The 21,670-nt window shown below is 36.2% G+C and overlaps 2 protein-coding genes across 7 annotated transcripts; one reads left to right on the plus strand and one right to left on the minus strand.

Moving 5' to 3' along the window:
- Positions 1 to 392: 392 nt before the first annotated feature.
- etsrp (ETS1-related protein) lies at positions 393 to 3,825 on the minus strand. 2 transcript variants are annotated; one of them, XM_039650762.2, is made up of 8 exons: positions 3,574 to 3,825; positions 3,232 to 3,315; positions 2,460 to 2,537; positions 2,286 to 2,363; positions 2,001 to 2,198; positions 1,388 to 1,627; positions 1,158 to 1,276; positions 393 to 1,009 (listed from the first exon to the last, which is right to left on the minus strand). In XM_039650762.2, exons 2-8 carry the CDS (start codon positions 3,311 to 3,313, stop codon positions 737 to 739), a joined length of 1,068 nt encoding a protein of 355 aa, XP_039506696.1. In that variant the 5' UTR covers positions 3,314 to 3,315; positions 3,574 to 3,825; the 3' UTR covers positions 393 to 736. The 2 variants fall into 2 exon arrangements, with proteins under 2 accessions (XP_039506696.1, XP_039506695.1); XM_039650761.2 differs by having other exon boundaries at positions 2,460 to 2,570; positions 3,574 to 3,822.
- Positions 3,826 to 6,480: 2,655 nt separating this feature from the next.
- On the plus strand, positions 6,481 to 21,336 carry fli1rs (Fli-1 proto-oncogene, ETS transcription factor-related sequence). Of its 5 annotated transcripts, none has more exons than XM_039650733.2 (10): positions 6,481 to 6,660; positions 13,216 to 13,421; positions 14,571 to 14,740; positions 16,672 to 16,875; positions 17,058 to 17,135; positions 18,396 to 18,464; positions 18,562 to 18,624; positions 18,735 to 18,782; positions 20,186 to 20,269; positions 20,394 to 21,336. In XM_039650733.2, exons 1-10 carry the CDS (start codon positions 6,643 to 6,645, stop codon positions 20,915 to 20,917), a joined length of 1,464 nt encoding a protein of 487 aa, XP_039506667.2. In that variant the 5' UTR covers positions 6,481 to 6,642; the 3' UTR covers positions 20,918 to 21,336. The 5 variants fall into 5 exon arrangements, with proteins under 5 accessions (XP_039506667.2, XP_039506671.2, XP_039506670.2 ...); XM_039650736.2 differs by lacking the exon at positions 6,481 to 6,660 and adding an exon at positions 6,790 to 6,913; XM_039650732.2 differs by lacking the exon at positions 6,481 to 6,660 and adding an exon at positions 6,930 to 7,160.
- Positions 21,337 to 21,670: the final 334 nt, after the last annotated feature.

The raw sequence follows: 21,670 nt of genomic DNA on the forward strand, positions 1-21,670 counted from the left end.
GTAAAATAATTGTAGCACATTTTTTAGTTTATAAAGTTAGGCCTACACTTTGAAGTACACTCTCAGTATAGGCAGCTACTAGTTTAGTAGTTTTATACTGAAAGTAGGCCTATACTTATAAGTTTTAATTTAAGTTAACAAATCATCATTATGACATTACATATTCATTTTGTACTTGAAATATGCCTTTAACTCTTTCCATTTTAAAAACATTTTATTCTAGTTTCATGCACTCTTTTTTAACCAACTCTTGAATGTGGGTAACTTTAATTAAAAAAACTACATCTTGCATAGCATTTTTGTGAGACCACGTCTGCTTTGAAACAATCTTGTATAAAGCGCAACAAAAATAAAGGTGACTTAAATTGACTAAATGGAACCGAGTAACAACATTTTTGTGAAAAGACACATACTGTAACATTTAATTTATTTACAAGAATTCACAATCTGATGTCAAAACATCAGTTTACGTAAGAAAAAAAGGAAATAAATTTACAAGATTAGTGTTCCAACGTCAAAAGAGGTAGCTAACAATGTTTTCTAAAGGCACCTAAACTGCATTTGATGGCTGATTTCAGATCTGTTTTTAAATACGCGTCGCTCATTCAAAAGTCCAAAGGAGTTTAAAGTACATATCTTTGAACGGAACAGTCAGTCATTTCTTTGTCGTTACTATCTCCAGGGCTTGGTTTTACAGTTCTTATCGATCATTACAGGCATTTGAAAATGTCCTCCACTAATGCGCCCAGGACTCTGTGTTTTCCTCTGGTCTGGTTGTGCTTACAGACTGAGAAGATACTGCATTTGTTGGAGAGATGTTTAGACTTGCAAAGACCTCAGGTGCTGTTTTTCCAAGCATGCCTTGCACGTCACAGACAAAGCGGTAGACGTAGCGCTTCCCAGCTGTTTTGTGAATGATGTTTTTGTGGTAGTAGTAACGCAGACCACGACTTAGCTTCTCGTAGTTCATTTTGGGCTTGTTCTTACACTGGCCCCACCGCTTCGCCACCTGGAGGACACAAGGGAGATGTTAAGCCAATCTTTATCTTCAGAACAACTGAGCGAATGACAAAATTCCACATGTAAAGATAACAAATTCTCTTTTGCTTACATCATCATGATGTTTTGAGACTCTTTAGTTTAGGTATGAATCTTACCTCTGCAGGATCTGACATTTTAAACTCCCAGCCATCCCCAGTCCAGCTAATGAAAGTGTGGCAAGCAGAATCCAGAAGAAGTTCCAGCAGAAACTGCCAAAGCTGTATAGGCCCAGATCCTGATGGAGAACAAACAGTACTAAGTCTTATATCCTGACAAGGCTAAATAATTATCATTTTCTGTTTTGAAAAATATGGATGCTTCAAAGGCTTCTGTAACAATTGCTCACCTGGGTAGGCGGACATTGGTGTCATTTCACCCTCTCTGTCTGATCTTTGAGATGGTGCGCTACGCCTTTTGACCACACGGGGGCAGAATTGCTCAGAGGATTGAGTAACTGGAGGTGATGAAGAGGATGCCTGCTGCCCAAGCATGGAAGTGCAATAAGTGGGTGAGGGGTAGTCGGACCAGTATGAAGGCCTGCTTTGCTGCTCTGCTTCATACAAGGCATAAGGTCTCTCTGGATCACCTACACAAGAAAAACAATAGTTATATTTTAGGTTCTTTAAAAAATGAAAGAATATAATAAATTTCTAAATAAATGTTATACATACATGAATATATATATATATATATATACACACACACACACACACATATGTATAATTTTTTTGTTAAAATTGTAAAAAAAAAAAAAATAATAATAAAATTACATTTATATATATGTAATTTTATTATTTTATATTTTTTTACAATTTTAACAAATAAATTATACATACATACATACATATATTTTTATTATTTATTTATTTATTTATTTATTTATTTTTGCAATCTTCTATTTAGCTTCGCCTGAAAATGCATGATATATTTGAAACGATATGCATCTCTCAAATGCCTACCCAGATGGTCCAGATTGACTGTACCGGTTGCTCCTCTGTGACTCGGACCTTTCCCAGGTTGGTAATGGCTGCTGGTGTCCATCCCTGGGCTGAATGTGCTGCTTTGTGCTGGAGTGCATAAAGGGACGAGGTTCTGGTAGGTTTGAGTTGATTCGTGAAAGGCAACCTGCTGTCTGTCTGCTACCATTCCTTCTGGAACTAAGGAAAAATAACAGATAGTATGAGGCCAGGCTACTTAAAAGACGAGTTTGCACATTGTAAATGTAATATATATGTGATACTTACTATTAGTGTATGATGACCAGCAGCTAAACTCAGGGAAGGAGTCCAGATTAAATAGTCCAGAGTCTACAACAGTATGACCTATGCAATAAAAACGCACATTAATGTTTGTAATCAAATACTTTGTTTGCGGTATTAATATAATGGGCTGGAATTTGTGCATCATGAGATGCTTACCTTTAGCACTGTGTAAATGCTCCTTCTGGGGCTCTGAATATGTTTCTGGATACTGCTGTTGGACAGGTCCTTTGCTGTCTAATAAAAAGGACAGGTCTTCACCACTGCAGTCTGGAGGTACATTATCAAAAATTGTGAAATGAATGAGAGCCAGAATAAACCATGTATTCTAGAATTAACAATGGATTAATGTATGTAAGCTCCCATAAAGTTTTCTACACCTAGTCTGAACTGTGCTAGGAATAAAAGTGTCTGTGACAGAGTGATGAAGAAGGGAGTAGGAGAGGGGGTGCTAAATCTGTTTGAGGAGGAAGTCTGGAGGAAAGGATTAGGAAGAAAGGGAGGGAGGAGAAAAAAAAACGGGTGTATCTTTAACCCAACCACCCCTTTTTTTTCTACCTCCCTGGTTTGGACATTCCTAAATCTCAGAGCGTGCATAGCCTGACATCCCCTTTTCCTGATGAGCTTTGAATTAGTGCACACAAACAAGATGTCAAGGTCTAATTTTTAGGGTTTTGACAGGGGTGTTGCAGTTCTGGCTTTGCAGCTCAAGGACAGCGGAAATGTTTTGCACGGACATTCAGGAAACAAAGCTGGAGAAATACTAAATCCCACAAAATCTGACAGATTTTCCCCCTGAGGGAAAACTGAATGTGATAACTGCAAATATGGGCTTGGACGTTATCATTTAAGCTATACACTGAGAGAGATAAAAGGAGATTTTTTATAGAGATAGCGCATTTAAAGACTGTATAGAGAAAAGTGATTTTACCATATGAGCTGAAGTCAAAACCACCAGGAACCTCCTGAGTTCTGAAGTCTTCTGTGTAAAATCCAGCTTGATACATTTCCATATCTGAAGAAAAACAGCATCATTTAGATATTAAACTAATATAGAATTTGCGTTATTGGGTTCGTTTTGTTTGGTCGGCCTAATTATTCCTCTTATTCTCAAATTCTTTATAATTTATTAAACACATCACTGATCAGTGGATGTAAATCAGTCCATTACTTTTAATCCCAGTCAGTGAACCAACACTGATAATACAGAGTAATAATCTCTAACTGAAATTGACAGATTAGATTTTTAGAGAAATTAAAGAGAAAACCTTACCTTTACGTTCTCAGAGTCCTTATTCCAGATATAAAGGATTTACTACAGCCTCAAGCTCTGCCTTTCAATCCAGTTGACTGTTGGTGCTTCACTGGGACCGTTATAAAGAGGCCGCGCGCGATGGGGCGTGTCCGCGCGACATGTGAAGGAATGCGTCGTGACTGCGGTTCCCTCCTTTTACAAATCGTGACGTCAGACAGAAGTCACGACCACAGATTTGTTACCCTTCCCTCCTTTTACTAATCGTGACGTCAGACAGGAGTCACGACCACAGATTTGTTACCCTACCATTCATAGAAAAGGTGTCTATGGGGGAGCAGAAAAAACATCTCTAGACTGGTTTGACTGACATGTCCGTTCACATTTAATTTTCCAAATACAAGACCGTTCGACCTAAAAACGTTTTGAATCGTTTTAAGATAAAAATGCTGAAACGTTAAGACGATAAACGTAGGTTAAATTATGAACCCTATTTAGGGTAGACGGCGCCATACGGTTTCGCGTTTTAATTCAGGCAACAGTCCGCTTAATTGGGCCTAGTGTTTTGAATAAGTGTTACTCAAACAACTTGACGAAAATTGGAAATATATTATAAAAATCTCTCAGAACTCAGATAGGCTAGGCTATTGAAGATATAACATTTGCCCACCCAAAGTTCCTGGTGAAACGAAACTGTGGAATTCAAAATGTGACACTCATCAGACGGTATAACCATGTCCCTCCTATCTTTTCATTCATGAAAAACTAAAAATGCCGTCTTCCAACAATAGTAGGCCACTAAAAGTCTATTAAATCCTTCTATAGAATCTAAAAGCAAAGTTTTATGACTTTTTATTAGCTACTGTTAGTCCTAATAATAATAATAATAATAAGTAATGACAATTACTGTTATTATGATTTGACAGGCCATTTTAAGTCGTATTATTAGGTAGCCAAACACTTTATTTTACAGTGTCCTACACGTTACATGTAGCCTATTATTTCTGCAGCAATAGGTTACTGATAAATTAGCTGCATAATTAGATGCAATAAAACAAACCAACACATATTCCTAACACTACATGTAGCTAGTTAATTATTATAACAACTCAGTAGGCAACCTAAATTTTTTAATTACACTGTAACACTGACACCTTAAAATTAAGTAGGCTATAACCAAATATAAAATATGAATGTATGCAACAGCAACGTTTTCGTGGTTTTGCATGCGACTTGTTTTATGTCAGAATTTATTATAGGAAATATGCAATAATATAGGCCTGCTACTTTTGAATTGCATTTAGTCGATTTTAACGGAATATATATTATTAGTCATAGAAGACCAACTTGAACAATTAAAGTTATTTTTTGGGGGGTCTACTGTGTTGCACTAAACACATGAAAATACATCATTAGCAGTTACCAGAGGAGAAATGTTCTAACTGGAAGTTAGGAATAAGATCAATCAGAACCAGTAACTTTGACTTTAATGAGGGGTTCGTATCTTTAAAAGCCATTCAAGAGAACAATGGTCTGTAAAATTCCGAGTCGAGGAGGCCTGAAATCACGGCGTGAGTGCTTTGGATAGATAAGACCAACCCAAGGGTCTTGTATAAACAAACACCTCAGGCCATTTTCCTCCGGCGTGCAGAAAAAATACATCTGGAAAAGTAAGTTGCCAATTCGTGCAAGGGCTGAGTCGTGATTGAAGGAGTCGCTCACTGAAGAGGATACAATCAGTGTCAAATTCCCATGGCACCTCAACATGCGCGCGCCCTAGACGTCTAATGTGTCGAAACAATTGTTTTTTTAAAAACATTATCTTAATGTTGTTAAAATACTTTCCCAGAATCATTCAGTTTAAAATGTCCAAGCAATGTTTAATGACTAATCAATAGGCTATCTGCTTTTTATTCTTGGCATATATGAAGGTTATCAATCTTAGCCTATATACACAATCTATATGTTCATAACGCAACCGATTGTTTTCAGTTAAGTGAGATTTGGAGAGCATTTTTGCAGCTGTTGATTCATGATAGTGATATGGCGTTTCATATCACTGGTTTGCGGTTTGAGAATTCAACTTAAGTCGCGATTTCCTGTCGCTATAGTAAACCTAGTAGGCTATGTTTGAAAAAAAAAAACATTTTTACAAACACATTAGTTAAAAAATAACAAAGTTTATGTAAATGTTCTTGTTGATCAATCAAACATAAACGAAAAAGGGAAAGACTACACCCTTAAAAAAAAATCTTTACTGGCATCAATGGTTTCATGAAGAATCTTCAACATTCAAAATATTGTATTGCTCAAAATTTACTTTATAATGTAAAAATGTAATTTAGATCGTTGTTACACCAAAAAAAAAAATGATTTTAAAGAACTGTTCACTGGTTCTTTGGGAACCTAACATGATCCTATCATATCGTTGCTTAAAAATAATAAAACAAATAAATAAAAACACGTTTGAGCCTTTATTTTCAAGATTGAAATACTTTTTTTTTTTTTTTTTTTTTTACAATATGAAGAACCTTTTGTGGAATGGAAAGTTTCCAAATATGTTAAAAGGTTCTTCATGGATCCATATAAAAACAAAGATTTTGTATACAAAATACAAATACAATTTACACATAGGCTAGCATATAAATCAACTTTAAGGTTGCTATTCATCGTTTAATATAAAGATGGCAAAATGATTATATAATGTTAAGAAAAAGGTCAGATTAAAAAGTAAATAAATGAATGAACAAACTTTGTAACTGATTTTAAAATCTCATTATATTCAGTGAACTTTAGGGGGTTTGGGTATAACAAATATTCTGAGGAGTTGGTGCAATAAGAGTTCACCAATAAGGAACAGAGCTAGATGCTTTTGTGTGACTTCACTTCCCAATTTTAGAAAGGAGAGCTCAAAAAAAAAAAAGTTGCCATCCGGTTATGGTCTAAGCGAAAATAGTATGGTTTGCGCCGATGACTAAATGCGCCTGTGCATACAAGTCGATGCGTTTCAGCTGAGTTATCAAAGTACCTAGGTTTATACATCTTAAGTTTACCAAAGTATTTTCTTCATGAACTCCACCGAAATCTGCAATGGACTGTACTATTAAGGTAGGCGTTTGATCTGGTTTATTGTCTGTTCTGAAAATGAGTAGCGAGTGCGCAACCACCCACACGGTTAGCGCGACTACTGGTGAGAGAGGCAAGGCGGTGATGCAGGTCCCCACTCTTTCCTTCTTGTACAAAATTTCCTCTTCCTTCCCGTTCGTGGTTGAATGTCGGCTCTTTAATAACACAAGAAACCGCTACAACATTTAGACTCAGATAAAACCCGAAATGGTGTCCAGAGCGCGCGCGAGAGAGGGTATGGACAAATTTGTTATTCCATTTGTTTTTTATTTTTAAACAGTTACGCACTAGTATGCACAATGGCATATTTAATGATCTTTCCAAGACGGTTAGGTACACGTCGCTAACTTCTTTTTCGATTACCAAAGAACAACGAAAACTCAAGAAAATGCCAACTGGAAAACAATATACTGAATTTCACATATGGCACAATTATGGCGGGGCGCTCTCGAGGCAGGTGGCTTTATGGCGCCAACAACAAGGTATTATGTGGATAGGCTACTTTTTAAATCACACATCTAATAGCGTCTGATATTGTCATTATGCATACTTTCAATTTGTTAAATTGTTCATAACACGTCGACAAGAACGTCATTATATTAATGCGTATTAACTGTGATAAACTGAATTTATTTGGATTTTATTGGGATGACAACAGTACGCAGAAAATGGTGGCAAGCAACAGCGGATGTTATTATTAATATATTACGTGGCTAAGTGTTTTATTCGTTATGGAAAATATCGGCTACATAATGTTTTGAAGTTTAGAACACGAACTAACCCTTCCACGCGCTTGGTGAAGTCTACTTGTCATTTTATAAAAGCTTAAATCCACCTATATTAATTTTTTTAATCATTAAATGTCACAAACATCGCTAAAAGCCCATTCAGGCATTATCAGCAATACTGAGATTAATTTTAAAATGGGCCAACTGAAATGGTCGCTAACAATTTAAGTTATTGTTTTGATAGTTGTTTCCATTATTTAGTCAGCTAAATAATCGTGTTTTTTCTGTTTCGAACAACAGCTAAGCTATATTTCGTTTTACACTGAGGTTGTCTTCAAACAAGCGCAATTTAATCTGTAAAAAATAACATCGCAAACATTGTAATTTAGCGTCTCCGTTTGTTCGATTTAGCGAATAACTTGAATTTGACGCATTTGAAGGAAGTCAGTCACCAAAGTTGTTTTTTTATTGTTAATTCTGTTAACGAAAATTGTGTTGATTCAGCTTGTCGACTTTACGCAATGATACATCCCCTTTGTAACAGGGCAGAGAGGTATTGCAACGAATTCCTCTGGTGCGTGTTTGCAGGCTATTCCGTGCCTGATTTAGTTCTTTAAGGAATAATTTATAGCAAGTGCTGGGCGCTTGTCAGGTGTCGTTATCAGAACCCAGCAGGCTTCCTGTCTCAAACCTCAGACTTTCCGCACACACTTCCGGAGTCTCTATTCGAAAAAAGGCAACAAAGACTGACAAAACAAAATTGATTCGATAGATGTGCGATGCCAATGCATTGTTCCACATTTCAATTAAATTATCCGGACAATAAACTGAAGCAGAACCGAACGTGTTTCTTCTCCACGCGCTGTGGCGGTCTAGTAAAGCAGGCTCTCCTCAGAAAATCGCCCCCATCTTTACTTGCAAGATGCTGCTGATTAAAACTTGTGAAACCACAAAGTGTTTTTGCAGCTCAGAGCGCAGCTGCGTGTCTCTTTGCAAAATCAGCATGCCTTAACGTCAACTTCTGCTTTCTTCAACTCTCGCAAAATGAACATGACTAACATAACTGTGAAAGTTCTCGCTATAGTTTATGATTCATGAGCACATAATTTAAATGCTCGTGCATCAGACAGTTACAGCTCTCAAAATATCTGTCATATCAAACTATAAATTATAACCCAACTTTTAAGTTCCATTGTTATTTATGTAGTGTTATTACAATTTATTTGAATATGATTGTTTACATTTTAGTAATTTATATAGGCTATCATTATTGTTTGTAAATTATTTTTCCTAAATTGAGAAATCCTCACACAGGTAGACAGACTAATAATGTCAGTAACTAAACGAAGAAAACGAAATAAAACGATTTATTCCCTCAGTCGTGACGGTTCCGCTGGTAAGAAGCATCAAAGCTGTATTGGGTTTCTTAGATTGTAATGCAGAGTAAGTCAGTCATTCAGATGAGATGCAAACACTACAGCAAACCAAAAGTGAACATGTGGTGTGTGAGACCACGGTTGGTTGGCACATTTTTCATTCGTTGTTAAAGATCTCTAGAGAAACAAGCAGCAGGATCACCCAGCTTTATAAAACCCTTAAACTAATAACAGGGGAAAAAACAGATTTTCTACATGAAATTGCACACAATTGCAGAAATTGTGTGCAACTGTTCACCATAATTGTGGGGTTGGTAAGCACAATGTTAAAGGCAATAAAAGAAACAAACAGAAATGGGTATTTTAAACCAAACTAACGTCACTTAACACAAGGTATAATTCTTTTTTTAATGATAAAATGTACTATAATTTGCTCTTCCAGTTGTCATTTTTATCACATTCTTCTATTTTTGAATGCATGCATTTAAATTTGGGTAGCCTACCTTAAAGAAGGTTTAATCTTTCTTATAGTTTGTATACCAACTCTGATAAATTTTGTTTATCAAAGTCTTCCAAATATTAACTAAAACATGTAATCTATTTGTTCTGAATCGAAGTGGATATCTCGACTAACATTGATATATTTAAAATATCTTTCTGCAAGTTAATTTTATAAACTTTTCAGTAACCCTGTGCCAAACAACCCGGATCTTCCTTCTTTTTAATTAAAATTATTTATTTTGTATAGTTAAGAATTGGGTTTACATGGGAAATAACCAAAATTAGACATTAACCCTCTGGTGCTGTTCTGTTAATTTTTACTAAAAGTTTTTTTATATACATTTTTTATTTTATCGGAATGGTACGAAATTTTGTTATAGGTTTTGGCACTTTCTATGTGAGCATGGTGATTCATGGACAAAAAAAAAAAAAATGAAATAAAAAATAAAATCATGGATTCGAAAATGTTTAATGGCCCTAATTAGGAAATTGATTTTATCTAGTGGAAACATTTGGTACTGCACCCAAACAAAATCTTACTGAAAGCTCTTTTTCTGATAGGCCTAGATATGGAAAAAAAAGCATTTTTGTGCAGTTTTCATAATAATAGACGTAAACTTTTATAACGCTTTTCACTTCAGCGATAATCTGCCAATTGTCTTCTTTAAAAAGAGACCAAACTTAAGTTTGTGCTCCAAAGCATTAAGATTTACAACAGTTTAAGTTGGAATTTTTTTTTTATCAGGTCTATGCTCAAAAAATGGTTAACATCATAACCATTCCATAAATATAATTTAGTACCATAAAATAAAAAATATTAAATAAAAAAACATTATCAAACTAAATAGTACATTCATTTCATTGAATTAAAACAGGCAGTTAAGGAATTACACACTCATTTTTATGATAATGATATAATTTTTCATTTTATATTAGGGCTGTCTAACGATTAATCGTGATTAATCGCATCCAAAATAAAAGTTTGTGTTTATACATAAATCATAATAATTGAGATAATTGTCATACACGACTATGGTATACAGTGCACTTTTACCATTACAGCATTTTTTACATGGGGTCAAATAGTGTAACCTGAGACATTTTTTTTGCATGACTTGACTTCTGCAATTTACTGTGATTTTTACCCCGATACTTTAAGCCAACAACGTTTTTGACCACGTTTAGACTACTAACATTTTGTCTGTATTTTGTTGCGCCTTCAAACAAAAAATAACAATTGGAGCGTCATTTGCATGCAGTTTGCACATTTGTTTTTGTTTTATTTTATTTATCGTTATTTTTTTTGTCCTGCACCGTAACCCAAATTGGATTTCGGATGTACACCCTTTATTTGTATTTTTGATTCGAACAAATTACCACAACAAAGCAGCTAGAATATGATAATACCAACAGTCTAATATGTGATGGAGAAACAAATATATACACATTGTAAGGAAAGGGACATTTCATAACCTGCCGTCATTACCAAAGATTGACCACAGTGCTCTTAGGTTCTTTAGATTGTACAGGTTTTGAAAAAAAAAATTGTCTAATTGCTCAGTTCACCAGCAGTAATCTAGTAAATCTGTTTGCAAGGTGTTCCACCCATTGGATGGTGATCTACTGTGCGATTAGTTTCTGTGCAAAACCTCCAAAACCTAAAAGAACTGCACATTTCTCCATGCAGGGTAGATCTACCACAAGCTTTGTTGTGACAAAATGAGAATTTCTTTCACAAGACCAAATGGAGGTCTGTTGCAATTGACTTGAAAACACGGCATGCATGTCACAGGCACCCAGCGTGCCCAATGGCATGATGGTTTATGTGCATCTCTCTTTGTTTTTGATGCGAGATGCACATTAATCTCACTGACCTTGACTTCGACATTTTGCACACAGCATGCAGTTCATGTTTGCTAAAATATTGCATTAGGTTTCTCAGCAACAGAGACTGATATGAAACTCATTGAACAGGAAGTCAGTTGTGGCATTGGTGGCCAGGGTAGAGTATGTTTATGTTCATCACTTTGGAGGACAGAGAGCAGTACTATGCATGTGGTTGTGGTTTTAAAAGGTGCATAGGTGCAGACTCATTCTAACTGCAGAATGAAATACCTGCTCAGTTTAAGCTGGCTGTAAAAGTGGCCAGGTATCAAGTGTAAGGACGTAGAATGAACTGAATACATCAGTTATCCAACTAGCACATTTGCTTTTACATACCGTCCGATCCAAACGAACCGCTTTAAATCTACCTCAAGTGATTTCTCAAATGGTGTTGGACAATGCAAGAGAGGATGCACATACATTTTTAGCGCATGCCGCCTTTCCTACTCAGATCAGCTGCAAGTATGGCATCATCTGTGCCATAAACTGAGGCTGTGGATTGCACTTTGTTTGTCGTTGTACATTTTTACACAACACTGTCGCAAGCAAATGCACACAGATTAGGCTGTGAAAACAGTTTCAGCTCTCGGCTTGGCCTTGTTTTGACTTTGCTTTCACTTCTCTACTAGAGCGGAGATCACATAATGCTAGTGCTATTCACATCTAGCTCAATTAGAGAATTGGAAAAAGAGTAGGATTTGTGGCAGTATTTTCATAGTGGATTATAACAGGCAAAAATATGAGACATTTTAAGAGACTTCTTGGCTTGCTGCCACAAATCAATCAATCCATCCATCCATCCATCGTTATAAGGCCTAGAAAATTTGGTCAAGTCAACATTTAGATCTTTTAGAAATTTCAATTAATTGTAATTCTACTTCCTAACCTTCAAATTTGAAGTGCAATTCTTCATCCTGTTTGCTGCCTGCTTCAATTCAAATTTCAGGATCCTCAATCCAATTTTATCCAACATAACCAAACAACCGAAGATGGTGTTGGTTGGGACCACATAGACAACATTCTTCTACGATAGACTTAACCTGAAATATGTGTAAAATAACATATGCATAATATGCATTTTACAAAAAAAAGCTATTTATTGGTAAACCATGCCATCACAATCACTTTATGAAACTGAACACTGAAACAGCTTCTCACAGCAAGTTTGCAATACTTGGGTCAGGTGAAAGCACTCTACAATGCTACCTCCTCCCTGTTTGGTGACCCTCAACCTCTCAACATTCAGAACAAATTTGTTTTTCAGCTTTAAATGACCCACATTTCTACCACTCCTCTGTTTCCTATCTCATGCCCCATGCCAAAAGGTTTCACTGCACATGGGGGCCAGATTTCCTGTGAGCCACCGAAAAAGCTCAGTGCTGACGTACGTCAGCCCTAAAGACAATACTAAAGCCTTCTAAACAAGCTCCCAGAATTCATCTATAACACAAACATTTATTCACACACAAACACTTACATACATTTGAATGTTTAAAATGTCTTTTTGAAGTTTCAAACAGACACACCTATACCAGAGCTATTCAGTGCAGACTACCAACATTAAACACAGGAAATAAAGGCACAGATGTCGCAATTTCTAATTTGACTCACAACTAAGTTGACTCTAGTGCCAAGTCATATCTACCTGGAAGTCAAAAAAACGCCCTTAACTATTCCGATAAACTGTTATTTTTAAGTTTCAAAATTAATATGGCATTGCTGGCATTGCTGAAGAGGTCATAAGTAGCACCAAATTAAAAATGTTCTAAGTGTTTTTTCTTTCAGTCAAAAGACGTAAAAGGTCATTTCTATTAACTGTATATTTTTTTTAATGAGTTTGTGCCCCAAATTAATTCGTACGACATCAGTCACTGATTAGAAAGTCACAGCATAGCGATAGTAGCGGAAACCCGTAACATCTGTGTTCTTGAATTAATGACTAAACGATATCCAGTAATTTCTATCCTGATTTGTTATTCACCTAAATCAAGTGGTTTGACGAATTTGTTTTTCGTTTACATAACCATTGTGTATTGTATACATCACAGGAAGCTCTATCGGTGGTGAGTGAAGACCAGTCCATATTTGAGTCGCCGTTCAGCGGTCCCCAGGCCATGCACATGAAGGGAGAGATCACCTCACCTACAGTGTTCAGACAGGGTTCTGAAGAAAGCCTAGAACCGACTGAGCCAGACTGGACCGGATCAGCCACACAAAACCCTGCCAAGAGAGCAGAACACATCAACGGAACCAGGTGGGGAACCAAACACGGATGTCAGAATACCAGAGGCTCATTCCCTCAAAAAATCTATTCTGCCATAATTTACTCCTTCATATCATTCCAAATCTATAAAAGGAACAAAAGGAGAAGTTAAAGAAGTAGTTCACTTTTGAAAAAACTTTTGCTGATAATTTACTCGCCCCCATGTCATCCAAGATGTCCATGTCTTTTTTTCTTCAGTCGAAAAGAAATTATGGTTTTTGATGAAAACATTCAAGTATTTTTCTCCATATAATGCACTTCAGTGGGAACCAAATGGTTCAAGGTCCAAAAGACAGTTTCAGTGCAAACTGTTCAAAGGGCTTTAAACGATTCCAGACGATGAATAAGGGTCTTAAAGCGAAACAATCACACATTTTTTAAAAAAATAACAAAGTTTAAGTTTTATAAGCTCAAACGCTCGCCTTGCTCTGTTTTGTAACGCACGTTTGTGACTCTCCTGTTCAGGAAAAGATTCGTTCATTTTGATGAACGAGTTTGAACAGGAGAGTCACGAACGCGCATCACAGAACAGAGAAAGGCGAGCATTTGAGCTTATAAAACTTAAACTTTGTTGTTGTTTTTTTTTTTTAAATGAGCGATCGTTTCGCTTGATAAGACCCTTATTCATTGTCTGGAATCGTTTAAAGCCCTTTGAACAGTTTGCACTGAAACTGTCTTTTGGAACATTGAAGTCCATTATATGGAGAAAAATCCTGGCATGTTTTCATCAAAAACCATAATTTCTTTTTGACTGAAGAAAGAAAGACATGGATATCTTGGTTGACATGGGGGTGAGTAAATTATCAGCAAAAGTTTTTTGAAAAGAGAACTAATCCTTTAAACAGAAAGTCCAAGCTGCTCTTTTCCACACAATGACAACAGACACACGTGCTGTCATGCACTATAAAGTAGTCCATAAGTGCCATTTGAGTGGACACGTATCGCACATTCACACTTCTTTATATTTAAACCTGACATTTTTGCTGTCACAAACGAGAAACCAGTGCCATTGTCAAAACCGGTCATAAAGCATTTTCAGGAGACATATTTAAACTGTTCCTTTAACATCATAACTGTGCGCATTTAAAACAAAAACATTTGGATCGAGCCATTTCATCTTTTCTTCATTCCACGCCATAGCCGTGAAACCCCAGTGGACTGCAGTGTGACTAAAAGGACCCGACACATGAGTAACGGTGATGGGGGACCATTGGCCTACCAGGCCTCTTATCCAGAGCCACGGACTAGCCCACAGAATGCCACCCCGCCCAGCAGCGTCACAGAGGAGAAGAGGGTGATTGTACCAGCAGGTGAGATCTGTAGTTTCCATATAAGAGTAAATGTTGTTTATACAGGAAGCTGTGTCTGACTGTATTCATGAAAGGCATTCACAAGACTTTTAACTTCTGTAATGAGACATGCACTACAGCAACTTAGTTTAAAAAATAAGAAAAAAAGGAATTAATACTTATATTCAGCGAGGATGCATTCATTTGTTCAAAAGTGACCGTAAAGACAATTCTAATAATAATAATAATAAAAAAAAAAAGATTTCGATTTCATTAAAGAATCATAAATGGAAAGTAAATCACAATTTCCACAAACATTTTAAGCAGCACAACTTTTTTCAACATTGATATTAAGAAATGTTTCAAATCAGCATATTAGAATGGTTTCTGAAGATCATGTGACACTGAAGACTGGCAAAGTGATGCTGAAAATTTAGCTTTGCTTTACAGGAATAAATTGTGTTTTAAAATATAACCAAATTAGAATAGTTATTTTAAATAGCAAAACATTATTACAGATTTTACAGTATTTTCCATCAAATAAATGCAGCCTTGGTGAGAGAATTCTTTTAAAAACATTAAAATTCATACCAAGCCAAACTTTTGCATGGTAGTTAATGTAAGAGTGGAAAAGGATATTCAAAAAAAGATTCAGAATTTTATTTTATCTATAAGGAACTGATTGGATCATGTAGTAGGTCTCATTAAACTTGGTAATTTGGTTATTTTGATAAAAAGTTCAGATTATAATTTTATGAAAGATTACAAAGAAAAACTTTTTTCTCCTTTTGAAATACCATGCACCTACTTAGAAACACGTATATCGTCATATTTCAGTTTTGACTTCATGTCGACTGTCGTTGTTATAGCTAAAACATTACAAACCATATTTGGTAAATAAAATTAAGCTAAAATAATATAAAACAGCAATATTAGATGAAAAGCTTCACTAAAGTAAACTTAAATTGAAATTAAAATATAAAAATAAAAGCTTATTCAAGATATCAATAAATACTTTAATAGTATAGAAATAATTCTCTAACACTATAGTTTTTTGAAGTATTTGAGCACTAGACTGATTTTAGTCAAGAGTTGACAAATTTCTAAAACTAGAGGATGTATAGATGTCTAAACAAAGATATGTGGTAATTATGCAGTGACCACAGGCTCTTGCATCACTTAGGAACTTGTGCTTTGTAGGAAAAAGACAGGTTTGTAACAAGGGCATCAGTGTTTTTTTTTCTCCTTTTACAAAAGAAAGAAAAACACACTGATGCCTTTCCTGCTACTAGATCCCTGTAACCCAGCAGACTAAACTACAAATGATTGCACAGATTCCAACAGAGATAATCACTCTTTACTCACAAACCAATTAGGATGCTGAGTTATCTTCAGGGAGGTGTTTTGAAGGTCGCTGTAACATTATTAAAAGGGCAGAACGGTGGAGTCGCCCCATGCATTGTGCGACAGTGAGTGTATGGGATCCCTCCTCATGAGTCACCCAGACCAAACAATTATAATTGCTCATAATACTCGGATATGACGTCATATTTTAAGGACAAATAAGAGAGCATGGTGGCTTATAACAGGTCTATAGTCTATAATACTTGGAGAGAGATATCCGTTAGCATTCCCATTCATCTCAATGGCAGCTGCTCCAGACAATGGCTAAAAAAACCCCCATAAAAAGTAAAAATTGAATCTGAATAATAGATGATTTTTGAACCAGATGAAGTAGTTATGACATTTACATTTACCTGAGCCATGTGACCGACCGCGATCCCTTGGCTTATAACATTACAAACCCTTAGTTAAGTACAATCTTAGTGAGAGAACAGTAACAAAGAGCGCATTGACTCTTTTTTTACCTCATGTTTGAACTGAGTCTGATCAATCCTGCCACAGCTGAAGCACTTGTTCCTCATTTCATTCTTGCTTCTGTCCTGCTTTAGACCCAGAAGTATGGACACAAGACCACGTGAGGCAGTGGGTAGACTGGGCGATAAAGGAATACAGCCTCTCCGATGTGGACGTGTCCCTCTTCCAAACCCTGGATGGAAAAGCACTCTGCAAAATGACCAAAGAGGACATGATGCGTCTCACTTCCGCATACAATACAGACATCCTGCTTTCCCACCTAAACTACCTCCGGGAGAGTAAGGAGCTTCTCCCATATTTCCATAAGAATAATCCATTACTATTTGTTGATTCGGTCAACAAAACATCAGGAAACGGCTTTAATCATTCAGGAAATAACTGTTTATATATATATATATATATATATATACACACACACACAGTAGATTGAAAGCTTGTTTTCTTTATACTGTTCACACAGGTAGTCCCACTTTTTCATACCCAACAACCCCAACCCCAACCAATACACAACCACAGCCAAGACTACAGGTGAAAGCTGGTAAGTCAAACTACTTTGACATTTTTTTGAGAATCAAATGTGTTTTCTATACTTTGCAAATACTGATTTAATAGGCTGAACTCTGAATAAACATACACCATATTTTATATTAATAAAATGATGGAACTGTAATTACATAGGAAATTATATATCTATATATATAAATAATACTGCAGTTTCTGCCGAGCTTCACGCAAAAAGAATTAAATGCTGCTCAGAGGACAGACACGAAGTGTGTGGGGAAATCCGTGAACAAAACGAAAAATAGTTGCAGTGCTCTGGTCCACCTCTATAGTTTGTGTCGCTATAGAGCTAGAACCAGTGAATGCGGTTAACAGGTTTCATCAAAAGAGAATATGAGTGCGTATGTGTGAGCCAAAAGAATTCATGTTCATGTTCATTGCTATTAGATCAGTGTAAATGCTTTGTTTTCCTTACAATTTAATAATATACTATATTATGAAAACAAATTGAAGCATTTAAAGATTTTTTAAATATTATTTTTTCTCTTAAATGTGCTTTATCTTGTGAATTCTGAATTAACTGCTTGTTTTCAAATTATTTAATATCACCAATATAAGTTACATCAATAATCAAATCAAATAGAAATGACACATTAAATTTAAAAAATAAAACTGCATGACGTGTACACTTTTTGTGTGTACATACTCTATACAATGTTTTTGCCAAGGTGGTCAGTTTGCTCAGCAAGAAAACATTGGTCACATCAGTTTTACACACCTAAAACAGTCCTAAACAAAGCTAAAAATACTGTAAAGCATAGCCTCTGGTGGTTTACTTGTTTAATTTAACTAAATAATATAGTTAAGATGTATAGAAATAATTCATTGGGTAAGATTGAATATAGAGAGGTGCTATAAGGACTGTGGTGTGTTTCTTCAATGAATTTTTCCCCAAGTGTTGCAAGGTTTTTCAATCGTTGGGTTTTCAGACAGGAAACAGCTGCATCATGACAGGAAGTAAGGGGTGTAGAGCTCAGGTTAGGACACAATTGACTATTCTGTGGCAAAGAGAATCAATCAGAACAAAAGGACAATCCCCTGAGGAATTGTGTGCCATCTTCAAGCCTTCTTACCATTTTGCTCCTGGCTTTGTTCTGCCCTGGGTCTCTCCTTTGGGAACTTTAATGCAGGGCTTCCTTCCTTCTGGGGCTGCCGTTCTCCTTACTCTTTAAAGCCATCCTTTCCTGTAAAATCTCCCTTTTGTTAACTGCTCCTATCTGACTTCGCCTCCACACAGAAAACAGCTTTGAGGAGATCGGCAGAAGGAACAGTTGGTCCTCAAATGCCTTGCCAGCTGTCCCAAAAGGTACACAAAAACATCATGAAGTTACAAAATGTGATACAAATATGGAATCGTTCACCATAACCACATACAAAAAACACTCACCTTTTTAAAATCACAGGTTCTCCAATCGAACATCAGCACAACAGCAGAATTTCAGAGCCTCCATCAAGACTTCAACAAGGTCGACAAGTGCACAATTCAATACTCGATGAAACTTCTTTTAATCATCTTTTTGTTACACACCACACCTTGAGATCTCTAATCAGTATTGTATATTTTCCATTATTGCAGACCCCTACCAAGCATTAGGTCCCATTAGCAGCCGTCTTGCAAATCCAGGTAAGAAAAAATCATGAAACTGTAAATGCATTACTGTCAAATGAACAACAAATGTGGCCTTTTTAGAGTATGGAATATTTGGATGCACAGATTTGGCACAAAGTTATGCCCTTTCATAACTGAGATGAGATATAGTTGGGTTCAGTTATATCAATTATATAACTGAATATTCCTAATGTTAATACAACCTGGAAAAATTTAACAAATCTAAGACAATTAAATGATATACATTATATATTTTTAATTAAAGAAGTATTCACTTTGCTGATGATTTACCCACCCCCATATCATCCAAGAGGTCCACGTCTTTCTTTCTTCGGTCAAAAAGAAATTAAGGTTTTTGATGAAAACATTCCAGGATTTTCTCCATATAATGGACTTCAATGGGAACCAAACGGTTCAAGGTCTAGATGAGAGTTTCAGTGCAGCTTCAAAAAAGCTTTAAACGACACCGGACGATGAATAAGGGTCTTATCTAGGACCCTTTGAGTCATGACTCGAAAAAAGATTCATTCATTTTGATGAACAAGTTCGAACAGGAGAGTCACGAACGCGCATCACAGAAAAGAGCAAGGCGAGCATTTGTGCTTATAAAACTTAAACTTTATTTTTTCTTTTTAAATGACCGATCGTTTCGCTGGATACGTCTGCTGTCGTTTAAAGCCCTTTGAAGCTGCACTTAAACTCATTTGGACGTTAAACCGTTTGGTTCCCATTGAAGTCCATTATATCGTGAAAAATCCTGGAATGTTTATCAAAATCCTTAATTTCCTTTCGACTGAAGAAAGAAAGACATGGACATCTTGGATGTCATGGGGGTGAGTAAATTATCAGCAAAAGTTTTTTTTAAAGTGAAGTACTCCTTTAAGAAATACATAGGATTGTTTGAACGTTTGGAGTCAGGATTTTTTGATCCTTGTTGTTGATAGAAATTAGTACTTTTATTCAGCATGGACACACCAAATTGATCAACAAGTGACAATTAAGACTCGCGTAGTTACAAAAAAAATCCTGAACCATCAAAGAATCCTGAAAAAAAATTATCACAGTTTGCAGCACAACTGTTTTCAACATTGATAAGAAATATTTCTTGAACTACACAGGTTTCTGAAGGATCATAAGACACTGAAAATTCTGCTTTTCCATTACAGTACTAAATATATATTTTTTAAAAACATTACAATAGAAATCATTAAAAATGTTTTATTGTATTTTTGATCAAATAAATGCATAATTAAATAAAAAATAAAAAAACACATTTCCAACCCCAAACCTTTGAACATAGTGTATATTTAGACTTTTTTTTAATGCTAAGACATGAAGGCCTAAAAATAAACAAACAATAATTGACAAAGCAAGCACATCATGATCAGTATGACTTCAGTATAACCTTCTTCACACAGAAACGAAACCATTCCACACCAAGATCCGAACGACCAAACAAAATTCTAACAACCTGCCCGTCACCAGCACTGACAGGACTGTGGGTAGGTGTCTGACCGACCCACGTTCTGTTTCTGTGTACAACATACTAAAAAAGGTCACATTTGGAGAAAAAAAAGCTGCCTTCAAAAGGCCTTCAGTCCTCTGATACTCTTTATTTTCACGCAGGCTCTGGTCAGATCCAGCTGTGGCAGTTCTTGTTGGAGCTGCTGTCTGACAGCAACAATTCTACCATCATCACCTGGGAGGGCACGAACGGAGAATTCAAGATGACCGACCCAGATGAGGTGGCCAAGCGCTGGGGGGAGCGGAAAAGCAAGCCTAACATGAACTATGACAAGCTGAGCCGTGCCCTCCGCTACTACTACGACAAGAACATCATGACCAAGGTGCACGGCAAGCGATATGCATACAAATTCGATTTCCAGGGTATCTCCCAATCCCACCAAAACCATCCTCCAGAAGGAGGCATGCTCAAATACCAGGCCGAAGTGCCGTATGTGCAGAGCTATCACAGCCACCAGCCAAAAATGAACTTCATGGGCTCTCATACAAGCCCTATGCCAGTTTCCCCAGGGAATTTCTTTGGGCCTCCTACCACTTACTGGAACTCAGCAACAGGGGTCGTCTATCCCAGCTCACCCATGCCACGACATCCCAGCACTCACTCTCATTTGAACTCGTATTACTGAAAAGGTCTAAACTGTAAAGCCCTCGCTTACTTTCAGACTCGTTAAGTTGCTGAAAACGACCGAGAATAACAGAATAACAAACTGGCAACTTTTTGGGGATCATTATACAATCCAAAAACCATTGTAGCAATATCATAGTATCAAGTTCTCCATGTCATGCCATTTTTTTTGTACAGTTTATGCATAATCGAACACAAGCTTGTGTCTTCGGGGCTAAATTGTAAATAGGTTTTGCATGTTTCATATAAGGCTTTGAAAAGACTCCTCTGACATCCCTACAAAGCATAATCACCCCCTTATGTTTTAAATGTAATATGCCTTTGTATGCAAGTGTGCCTGTGTACAGACATTTTTTAATCAAATAACGTCACTCCTCTATGTTTAACATTATATTTTAAACCAATAAAACATGTAGCTCACTTGATGCATCTGTGAATTTTATTGTTGTAGATGTTACCCATCTATTCATTACATTAAAAAAATAGCCCTTTCAAAATTTGTGTGCTCAATACGCACAATGTTAATTAATTTTATTTCTATACTGATTTTCAAAATGGCTTTTGCTCTATAGCATCTCTACTAAGAGACACAATCATCTTAAGAATCTTTCATTTTATTTGCTGTTATGCATGGTATAGTTCACGCATGTCTTCTTATCGGATAAAAAAAAGCATCAACCTCAATTGAACGCACACGTTTTTTATGTGCGTTTTTAAAATTTTGCATGTCTTTGTGTTTCCATCCAGATTTTTT

The sequence above is a fragment of the Pimephales promelas genome, chromosome 12, assembly GCF_988280905.1.
Source record: "Pimephales promelas chromosome 12, fPimPro1.hap1.1, whole genome shotgun sequence".
NCBI classification, from domain to species: Eukaryota; Metazoa; Chordata; class Actinopteri; order Cypriniformes; family Leuciscidae; genus Pimephales; species Pimephales promelas.